Raw genomic sequence first — 11,731 nt, 5'->3', positions numbered from 1 at the left:
GTCGATACCGATATCAGTGAAATTCCACGATTCTCAACACTAATTTGATACCACAGTAAAAAAATAAAACCAAACAATAGATCCCATGTCTTTCAACACACATGATGTCCAGGATAGATAGTAGTGTGATGTTAATATATTTGGAAATGAGAACGCTGTACTTTATAATAGGAGATCTATTAAACTTCTTTTCCAGTCCTATATTGTAGTTCTGTGACTCCTCTATGGCAGCTTTGCATGATTGAAGTTCTAAAAAAAATATTGTCTTATACTGACTCTTCATGTAGGGCTTCATTTTAGCCTCTGTCTGAAACAAGCTGTAGATGCTCCTGTCTCTTTAAAGCCCCTCCAGCCAGTTTAAACTGCCGTTCTTTCTCAAACAGAGAATGGGGGTGTGGTTAATAGTCGGACGTAATACATTACCATGACAACCAAAAACTGACCGGCTGCAGTGTTCACTAACGACATGCTTTGTTAACATCACTACACTGTAAAGTTTAGTCCACTTTACTGTCTGGCAGGAGTAGCTATTACTTATCAATGATAGAAACTAATGTGCGCGTATCAGCTGTTATCAATCATACAGTCGATGGTTCTGTCACACACTGCACACGCACACTACGTTTTATGGTGCGCTTACTTTACTTTTTGTGTCGTAAAATAAGGTAGAAAAAGCAGTTCAAAACAGAAATCTGAGGTTTTTGCTCACAGGGATTTCTTTTGAATACTTTAACCTCATTATTTGAAGCTTTGGCCGTGTTTAACATGAACATCTAACATTATAACACTGTAGATAAGTTATAAAATGTGGAAAAGCATAATAGGTCTCCTTTAATACATTAATTCTTAACTTTTTTCTACAAACTCTAAGGTGTGAAATGTCTTGAGATATTCATATTGAAAGACAAAAACAGTTATTGACAGTTGAAATGGATCGTATTGCACTTTGAAGATGGTCCATGTCGGACAGACATCTTTGATGATTTCGAGTTGATCAGAACTGTAAAACGTCTGCCTAAATTAAAAGTTCTCCAACATTGGGAGAGATCAAGGCTTTGACACGGAGCTATGGAAGGTAACAGCTGCCAAAACTGACCAATGTTAGATATTAAGCACCCCGGTTTCCCAACACGACGGCGGAGCTGCAGCTGCACTTTTCCTACGGTACTGTAGAAAAACTAGTACCATGATGTTTTCAGAAATATGGCATCGACTTGGTACCGAAGTATCGGTTCTCTTAACATCCCTAGTATTAAATGATCTTAATCTCCTCCCTGAGCAGTCGGTCACCGTGTTGGCGAGCGGACCAATTAAACTACAATTACTACAATAACTTTCTGTTGTTGTTACATCTCCTGCATGCGGCTGTGATTGGATGAAGTGAACCTTGTTTTTTAGAGTGAAGTGGGAGAAAAAGATGGAAAAAAGTTGTGAGCTGTGGTTTCATCGAGAACGGGAAAGTTTAAAAAAGCAAAATAAAAACATTGAACTTTGAACTGAAAATGGATTTGTATCAAAGGTGAAGATGGTCTGAATTAAAACTCTTCTTTTGCCAGAAATATTTAAATTACCTTTGTCTAATTCTTCAAAGATAAAATTCTAACCAAACATTAAAAAAACAACATTTTAGCATAAATCTTGCAAACTGTCTCTCAGGCAGTTCAGCGACTGAATCAGCCCGACTCAAACCGGCCCCGGGGAGGTTCCCAGAGGGGGGTCGAGGCTCGGTCCTACAGCAGGACGCAGGGCTTCTTGGTGACAGTGGGCTGCGGGTTCAGGAAGGACCTCACGGCCTCGGCGAACACGTCCTTTATGCCATCCTGGTTGAGGGCCGAACACTCCATGTAGCGGACGGCGTGGATCTGACGAGCGAGGGCGGCGCCTTGCTGGTGGGTGACGGGCGTCTGGTTCTGCTCCTTCAGCTTCCTCTGAGTCTCGCCGTCGTTCCGGAGGTCGCTCTTTGTGCCGACCAGGAGGATGGGAACGCCGGGACAATGGTGAGAAACCTGAGGGTGAACAAGAAAAACAAGAAAAAAAACTGTGAACAACTACAAACTATATACTTTAGGTTTCTCTTCTTTCCTGCAGAGATTTCAGGACGTTCGTTCAGCAGATTATTACCGTTCTCCTGTCTTCATCTTGAAATTGGTAATCAAATACACTAAAGTCTTATTCGTGTTCTGTCATTTTGCTTTGTCCGCCGTGCGCATGGACACCAACACCAAGAAGAAATGTGGGACAATGAACGTTAACAAACTGTCCGGTTCATCATTGATCAGACTGTGGACTGTTATTAACGTAGGAGCGATCAAGTGCGTTATTCGAGACATAAAGTAAATAAAGTCTGCTGTTCGTTATCATTACAGCGCTCAGCCTTCTGTATCTCTGGTATAATAATCCCTTTATGGTTATATTGTAAAGTTTAATATCTGCCACGAACAGTGTTGGCAGTAATGCGTTACAAAAGTAATATAATTACAGTAATGTATTGCTTTTTGCTGTAACACAGTAATATAACACATTACTAAAATAAAATCAGTAATATTATACCCATTAAGAATCTCAGTAACGCGCGTTACAATGCATTTTAACCCGAGATTAAGTGGTGTTTTGTTTTTTTAATAATTCACCAACACCAAGAAACATTTCAGCAGAAGAAAAACAAATCCAAGAGTAACAGAGTGTCGTTAATTCCTGTTGAGGAAATCCGGTGGTCGAGATTGGAGGCAGGGTGCAAACTACGGGGGAGCTCGGCTCTTAGCTGGCCAATCCACATCACTAGATCCCCCCTATGCAGCACAGCTTACTATCAGAATCATGCGCCCATTAAACAGCAGTGTAAGGAACCCAAAAGTAACGCAAAAGTAGTGTAAACCATTACAATTCAGAGACAGTAATATTGTAATATAACTAATTACTCTCAAATGACAGTAACTAGTGATCTATAATGTAGTACATTTTGGGAGTAACTTGTCCATCACGGGCCACGAACAATATTCTCCTCAGAAATCTTTAACATGTAACTTTAGTTTAGATAGTTTTACACCGTGAGCAGAGTGTCATCTACATAAAGCAGAAATAAAACTTTTGGGTGTTCTTGTTTTCCCACTTTTAGATGAAAACAGGAACATAACTCTGACCTGTTTGTTGTTGAACACGGACAGAGTTCAATGCTCTGATGTATGCTATATGAAGCTACAGACAGCAGCTGGTTAGCTTAGCTTAGCATAAAGACTTTAAACAGCTGGTGGATGTTTGTTACCTTTATACAAACTGTTAAATCCCGTCCAGTAAGGCTCAAGCAAATAATGTTTCTTTTTTACATGATATATATAAACCACAAAGCCAAAGAAAAGAAGATAATAAATAAATAAATTTTCTGACACAATAAACTATTTGAAGGTGTCCAAGGCCTCAGGTGATCAAGACCCTGATGTGTCATAATTTAAAAGCTGCGGCTGTCCTTAAGGTTTCATTTATTAATCAATTTGTGGAAATTTCAGCGCCCTCATCCTGATCGATCAACGCTTATAAGACATCAAAAAACCACAGATACAAGGTCGAACAACAGTTAACCATTAAAACGTTGTTTAAATAAATGTCTGCCTCTTTAATTAGATGTTGATCTCTGACCTCTGGATGCCACTTGTGTTTGACGTTCTCGTAGGAGGCGGGGCTTGAGATGGAGAAGCAGATGATGAAGACGTTGGTCTGCGGGTAGGACAGCGTCCTCAGCCGGTCGTACTCCTCCTGACCCGCCGTGTCCCACAGGTTCAGACTGATGATCCTGCCGTCCACCGTCACCTGAACGCACCACACACTTACAAAACTGTTTGGTTCATAGCAACCTCGGAAATCTATCTATCAATATTGTTTTCGTTTATTAACATTCACTAGTTCAAGCTGCTAAATTGTGATGATTTGCTGCTTTTCCACATCTTGTATGACAGTAAACTGAATTACTTTTGGGTTTTTGACCATTTGATCAAACAAAACGAGACATTTGAAGCGGACACACACCTGGCTGCTGTAGTTGTCGAACACCGTGGGGATGTACTCTTTGGGGAAAGCTCCGGTGGTGTAGGAGATGAGGAGGCAGGTCTTCCCCACAGCACCGTCGCCCACAACCACACACTTTATACTCTGCATGATGACCTCTGACCCTTCAGCAACCTGCAACACATTCACATTTAGTCATCTGGCAGACGCTTTTATCCAAAGCCACGCACATTTGAGGAACAACATGCAAATATAAGTAAAGTAAGAGGTCCGCGAGTAACAATACAAACTAGTATGAGCTGTTAGCACGTACGGCATCAACGGGATAAATACCTTAAAGAGGTGGTATTCTGCTCATTTTCAGGTTCATTCTTATTTAGAGGTTGTACCAGAGCAGGTACCTTTAAAGAGCAGCAAAAAATACCATATTTTTGTCATCCTGCACATTACTGCAGCTCCTCTTTTCACCCTGTGTTGAAGGCTTTGTTTTAGCTATGGAGTGATACATCTTGTCTCAAAATGATCTTTGTTGGGAGTTGTACATGCGCAGTTCCTAGTTAAGGACTACTAGCCAATCAGAAGCAGAGTAGGGCGGGTCAGCGAGAAGCCGGTAAACGGCTCGGGTTCAGCCGTACGTGTTGCCGACCGGCTCGGCAACACGGACTGGAGCGAGAGTTTCAGAGCGGTGAGTTATTAATCTGTATCCATAAAGTTTTAACTGAGCTCTGTCTCTACATCACAGGAACAACTTTATGTCCACTGACTGCCTGGAGGGTAGCTAGTGTTTGGAAGGGAGAGGAGAGCTGTGTGCTGCAGCTCGCTGTTTCTGAGGGCGTGGCTTGGCGAGCGTTATGACACGAAGCGGCTGGACTACAAACAAGCTGTTTTCAGTTCAGAGCAGAGTTTTCTGTGAGAGAAGGGAACTCCCTTTGGGCTTTTTCACTTTGCAAACCTGTTACATGCACAAAAAAGATATAAACTCAATAAAGGAGAGGGAAGAAGGCCGAAAAGCAGAATACCACCTCTTTAACAAACAGTGCAATCAAGACAAGCGAGTTGTAAGAAGATAAAAGAGTCTGTGTTGGTGTTCAGGTCCAGGTGAGACCTGAAATATGATCCAGGAGAGTCCAGCGTGAGCAGCAGATTCATGTCTTCGAAGGTTTATCAGAAGCAGAAACTGTGCGCAGAGTTTTTAACACTTGCAGACAGGAGTTTACAGCTCACGGAGGAAACCGTTTGACCTTTCGTCACTACGATCACGAAGAACACAGCAGAAACATGGCGTTCACCTCACAGAGTCGTCTACCAGGGATGTGTGCTTGCTTGTCTGTTATTGGCAGCAACTTGCCGACTTTGTTGAGACTCTTCAGCCGTTTCTCTCAATCTGCGTTCTTTTTTGTTCTTGTGAAACGTCATCAGTCGCAGCCAAAGTACTGTTCCAATTCAAAAGTCTGCATCTAGCCAAGTACAGTCAGATACCCGGATGTGTTCTCGCTCCGCCTGTTTTATGAAGCCTGCATCGGTGGTGACTTGTGTGGACTTCGGATAGCCAGGTATCCCAGAATGCATTTCGCCGCCACAAAGTGGAAATGTTGGAGGAGAAAACTCAAAACTGTAATTGATGATACTGATGTCACATATAGTAGTTTTTTTATGCGGGAATATAGTTGTTTAAACGCCAAATATGTGATCGATTTCACGTTACGATGTGAGACTGTAGTCAACTCGTACGACTCAAATGGATTTCGTTCGTACCTCAAAGAAAATTCTAAATAAGAGAAAAGATGTGGCGCTGAAGCCCGGATCTGTGGGTACGAGGCCCAATGTTCCAGACTATTTAGTGAGAAACATAAAGTGCAGTTACCTGTCTGAGTTTACCTGCAGTGAATCTGATTTGTTGGCTCGTCCAGCTGCCAGAGACCCTTAAGTTTCCTTCAGTTAACACAGTTTTTTCAGAAACACGTGACGTCCCATCGTCTGACTGCAGGGAGAGAGAGTGGGCGAGAGAGTATCCGCCATCAGTATTTGTGTTTATGGAAATCATCGCTGCAAAAGGAAACGGTCTCCAAACAAAGCAGAGATGCTATCTCACACACACACACACACACACACACGTTTATTTACATGACAGAAAGACAGATTGTCTACGTCTCTTTGTGTCTCCTTTCCTTCTTCTGCATCAGCCTGAGACACAACAGCAACAACAACAAATCCAGTCTTATTGTCAGACAGTTGTACAACACACAGTGAAATCCGTTCTCTGTTTTTAACCCTTCGCAGCATCAGGAGCTCCACTGTGCAGCCATGTGAGCAGCTGGTCAACGAGAATTAACCCGACAGGAACTTTACCCCGGAACCAGGAACCTTTAGAGGAACTCGCTACGTTTCCGCCGCAGGGACCAGTGCATCCACATTGTGTCCAAGTCATGCCCGAGTCCCTGATGTCATGTCTGATTCACCAGAGTCATGTTCAAGTGGTCCACATTGTGTCCAAGTCAGGTTCAAGTTGTCCAGGTCATGTCCAAGTCATGCCTGAGTCCCTGATGTCATGTCCAAGTCACCATGGCCAAGTCTGAATCGCCAGTGTCCAGGTCGTGTCCGAGTCAGGTTCAAGCCGTACAGGTCGTGTCTAAGTCATAAGTTAATGTTGAAGTCGCCACCTCGCTCTCTGAAACATAACCCTGCAGCTCAGCAGAGCTGGGGATCAGTCAGTTTGAGCAGCACCTCTGTAAACCAGCGACAGAGCGTCCTCCCTCTGTGCTAGTTTGTGTGCCTGTTTCACGTTTCAGTGTTTCAGTCTGAGTTTCAGTATTCGAGTCAGTGGACACATATGTGCTGCAGAACTTGGACTTGAAGAAGAAAGAGAACAGCGGTGATTAAAATATAAAACGTGAACATGATCACGGTGGACTCTGTGCTCAACAACAAAATAGTGACTCTGCAGTGTCTCTCTCCAGATGTCTGGATAGAGAAAGTGGCTCAGCCCAGACCCTGGGGACGCTGACCCCCCCCCCCTCTCTGGGCGGAGGTCGGCTGATCTCACTGCTATTGGAAGCTTTAACCTCTGATCTCACAGTCTTTCATTTTACCCTGCTGACTCTCCTTCGTTGTTAAAGGGTGGACAGGGAGGAGAAATGTGGCCTCTGACCTTTGCAGATCAATAACTTAAAGTTAGTTTTCTTATTGTTAAAAAATCCCACATTTAGACCCAGAGACACTGAAGAAGAATGAAAGAGACGTTTAACGTGTTGTAACGATGTCCTTTTGTAACTCAGATGCAGTTGGAAAAAAGGAAGCTTTCAGTAGAAAAATGTCATTGTGGTTTCATGTTGAAATAAAGCAGCAACTTCTGTGAAGAAAACTGCCGGAACTCAGAGGTGTGATGTGTGACTGTCCGGTTCAGAAGGGCGTCAGCCAGTTTCAACACATGCAGTCTAATTATATTCACTGAAAGTAGCTTAATGTTACTTAATAAATGGCTTCCCAACGCCGACATCACTTCTGTTTGAGTCAGAGCGGAAGCGTTCGGCTGCAGTTCCTCTAACGCCCACTAGACGATGCTGAGATTAAACTGTACTGAAGTGAACGGGAAAATCCTCGACTTCTCTCTACTAACACAAAGAAACTACAGTCTGTATAAAGGACATCATGCTCCTTGGTGGCCAAAGTCAAGTTTTTATTCAGCTACTTTTGAACATAAGTAAGTAAGTAATAAGTATTTTCTACATGATCTGACCGAACCAGACCAAAGTGATGCAGCGTCCTAGCTGTCCATTGAAACCAACGACTGTGAGAGAAAGAAAGAAGAGAAAACACATTGAGAAAAAAAGAGGAAGAAGAATCGAGATCAGTAATAGCAGGCTGTAAATGACACATTCATTGTGTAAAAGCAGCCTTCCTCTAAGTGTGTGTGTGTGTGTGTGATCGAAGTGTGAATCTGAAACAAACACATACACTGCTGAATTTTATTGCCAGTTAATTATTAGCATGGAACGTTATAAATAAGTTGGAGGCATGAACATATTTACATGAATCATCATTAGGGGGAATAACAGCAGGCCGGCGGGCGGGGCTGTCAAAGCATGGGTGCGTATGCTATACCATAGTCCCATACTACTCAGAAAAATATTTAGTATGTCCCAATACATAGGAAGGCAAGCTTGGTATTCCAAAAGTACGAGGCATTGGCCTAATTTTGCAGTCTGCATGCTTCCTCTGCACGGCAGCGCACGCTTTATGATGGCCGCTGCAGTACGTCCTGAAGGTAAAAAGACAAAGTATTTGGAACGCAGCACCGAGATACTACAAGCTGAACAATGTACAACTCTGATGTTACAGCTCTAGATGGAGTCCGCTCAATAGCAACGGCTGCTGAGACTGATGGGAACTGTAGTGTTTAGAGCATATCAACAAACTTGGTTTATAAGAAAGAAGATAACATAAAACTACTTTCTGACTCAGTGACCCAAGATCTCCTCAAAAGGGTCCAAAATCACTCCCTGTTTCACTCATTCACTACTTCCTATATAAATAAACACCATTAATTATTAATGCGCTCTAAGGTGCCGTAAACTAAGAGTTTGGACACCTAACCCTATGAATCTGCTAGCAAAAAGTAGCAAACATCCCATTTTTCTTGAACCAGCTGGACGTGTCGGGAAGTTGTCCAGGATGATCCTGATGGGATACCAGTTTGACGTGAAGGATCGGGCTCTTTAACCTATCTCTAACGATGTCACATACAATGACCCATCACCTCCAACTGCATTATCACTCAAAAACGAAATATTCTCAAAGTAAAGCTGGCGCGCGACCACACGCTACAAAGACGGAGTCTGTAGAGGGTAAAAATACCATGTATTTCGGCCATAACACTGCATTCACACTTGCAGACACACATTAGTAGACAACCTCTCATGAAACTCTAACTCCTCATTTACATACTCCGACAGGACAGCTGCTCTCCGACTTAGCTGCTGTTCTATGCACAAGGAAGTACTTCACTTCCGTGTTTGCTTTACCTGAGCACAGCGGCAGAGATTTGATCTGGGTCCTTCTTACCTTTACTGGCACGCGCTGTTAAGAGTTTTAACACAACAACACCTGAGCGGGCAAGACTGATTGGCACTGTGGTCCTGTATCTGCGGAGGCGTCTGCCGCTCATCCCCTTTTACCCTCACTGGTCAGCAAGACTTTGAGATACTTGAACACCTTCAATTGGGGGGCAGCAAGTCACTCCAAACCCAGAGGGAGCCATCCATAGATGGGTGAACCAAGTCTGAGTCCCATTGCCCCAATTTGTTTTCAATTGCAGGAATTAAAGAGGCCACTGGTAAATTTAGTATGATCATGTCACACTCTGCTCAAAACTCAACAGTTCCAGGAGTTTCAAATTAAAAGCCTACCAGGAAAGGAAGGGGTTGTGCCTTCCCTTTCCTGGTAGGGAGGGATAACCCTTTGAGCGCCAGCCGGGTTGGATGTGTTGAGATTCAGCCAAAGTAGAAGCGACTAGAATGAATCAGTGAGAACAACTGAGAAAGTGTTTTGAGCTGAGTGCAGAGGAAGACGTGGACATGCATTCATGCTGAATTTATAAAGTCACTGGGTAAACACGGAGGAAGGGTCGAGTTTGTATCAACCGCAAATTCAAAGAGGTGCAGATTAGAAAACAGGGAGGCTTTGTCCTTAAATATCATCAAATACACTTAGAAAACAGGGAAATTAGAAATAAAGTACGTCTCTAATAGAAGCCTTTTCTCTGTGGAGTTGAGGGAAATAAAAGCTTTGGCCCCAGAGAGAAATGGGCAGCTTGTCGTCTCCTTCATGGTTTTTACTGTCAGCGTTTCAGGAACTAAAAGCTTTGGTTTCGTCTTGTCAGCTGTGGTCTTTCTCTCTATTTTTATTTAGTTTTGCTGGTTTAGGAGGAGTCTGACCCACAGAGGAACCGAGCCGTCCTGCAGCTGATGCTCTGATGGGAAAATCTCTAAAATTGGAGCTATGAGACAAAAAGAGGTACTGCACATTTACAACTTCGACCAGGTGGGGGACAAAAATGAGAAAAAATATTAAGCTAATGCTACTAATACTAAGTGAATACTGGTATTTTCCTTATAGTCACAGTTAACAGAAACATTTCAAATAGCACAGATGTTCATCACGTGACCAGCCAAACCAGGGACAAAGCTAAATCACCAGACAACTCTACAGTTGTCCAACGTGGGCTAAAACAACAGAGAATAATGGACCAAACCTGGGCTAAAACAACAGAGAATAATGGAACAAACCTGGGCTAAAACAACAGAGAATAATGGACCAAACCTGGGCTAATACAACAGAGAATACTGGAACAAACCTGGGCTAAAACAACAGAGAATACTGGAACAAACCTGGGCTAAAACAACAGAGAATACTGGAACAAACCTGGGCTAAAACAACAGAGAATAATGGACCAAACCTGGGCTAATACATCAGAGAAAACTGGACCAAACCTGGGCTAAAACAACAGAGAATACTGGACCAAACCTGGGCTAAAACAACAGAGAATAATGGACCAAACCTGGGCTAATACAACAGAGAATACTGGAACAAACCTGGGCTAAAACAACAGAGAATACTAGACCAAACCAGGGCTAAAACAACAGAGAATACTGGAACAAACCTGGGCTAAAGCACAAGAGAATATTGTTCCAAACATAGACTAAAACAACTGAGAATATTTGCCCAAACCTGGGCTAATACAACAGAGAATACTGGAACAAACCTGGTCTAAAACAACAGAGAATAATGGACCAAACCTGGTCTAAAACAACAGAGAATACTGGAACAAACCTGGGCTAAAACAACAGAGAATACTGGCCCAAACCTGGGCTAAAACAACAGAGAATACTAGACCAAACCTGGGCTAAAACACCAGAGAACACTGAACCAAACCTGGGCTAAAAAACGCAAAACATTGTTCCAAACCTGATCTAATACAACTGAGAAAACTGGACCAAACCTGGGCTAAAACACCAGAGAATACTGGTCCAAACCTGGGCTAAACAACAGAGAATACTGGACCAAACCTGGGCTAAACAACAGAATATTGGACCAAACCTGGGCTAAACAACAGAGAATACTGGCCCAAACCTGGGCTAAAACAACAGAGAATACTAGACCAAACCTGGGCTAAAACACCAGAGAACACTGAACCAAACCTGGGCTAAAAAACGCAAAACATTGTTCCAAACCTGATCTAATACAACTGAGAAAACTGGACCAAACCTGGGCTAAAACACCAGAGAATACTGGTCCAAACCTGGGCTAAACAACAGAGAATACTGGACCAAACCTGGGCTAAACAACAGAATATTGGACCAAACCTGGGCTAAACAACAGAGAATACTGGCCCAAACCTGGGCTAAAACAACAGAGAATACTAGACCAAACCTGGGCTAAAACACCAGAGAACACTGAACCAAACCTGGGCTAAAAAACGCAAAACATTGTTCCAAACCTGATCTAATACAACTGAGAAAACTGGACCAAACCTGGGCTAAAACACCAGAGAATACTGGTCCAAACCTGGGCTAAACAACAGAGAATACTGGACCAAACCTGGGCTAAACAACAGAATATTGGACCAAACCTGGGCTAAACAACAGAGAATACTGGCCCAAACCTGGGCTAAAACAACAGAGAATACTAGACCAAACCTGGGCTAAAACACCAGAGAACACTGAACCAAACCTGG

At 43.0% G+C, this 11,731-nt stretch overlaps 1 protein-coding gene across 1 annotated transcript in view; it reads right to left on the bottom strand.

The window, feature by feature from the left end:
- Positions 1–332: 332 nt before the first annotated feature.
- Positions 333–11,731, bottom strand: part of rhogb (ras homolog family member Gb) — a gene marked incomplete at its 5' end in the record, with an annotated part of 20,181 nt that continues 8,782 nt past the window's right edge. Inside the window, 4 exon segments of the mRNA XM_046040211.1 lie at positions 333–2,006; positions 3,634–3,804; positions 4,021–4,173; positions 5,864–5,980. Coding sequence (XP_045896167.1) covers positions 1,731–2,006; positions 3,634–3,804; positions 4,021–4,149 — 576 coding nt within the window. The 3' untranslated portion in view covers positions 333–1,730.

Source organism: Micropterus dolomieu, linkage group LG23, assembly GCF_021292245.1.
Source record: "Micropterus dolomieu isolate WLL.071019.BEF.003 ecotype Adirondacks linkage group LG23, ASM2129224v1, whole genome shotgun sequence".
Classification (NCBI taxonomy): Eukaryota; Metazoa; Chordata; class Actinopteri; order Centrarchiformes; family Centrarchidae; genus Micropterus; species Micropterus dolomieu.
Note: the sequence above shows the minus strand (reverse complement) of the source record. Positions and strands in the feature narration are given on the sequence as shown.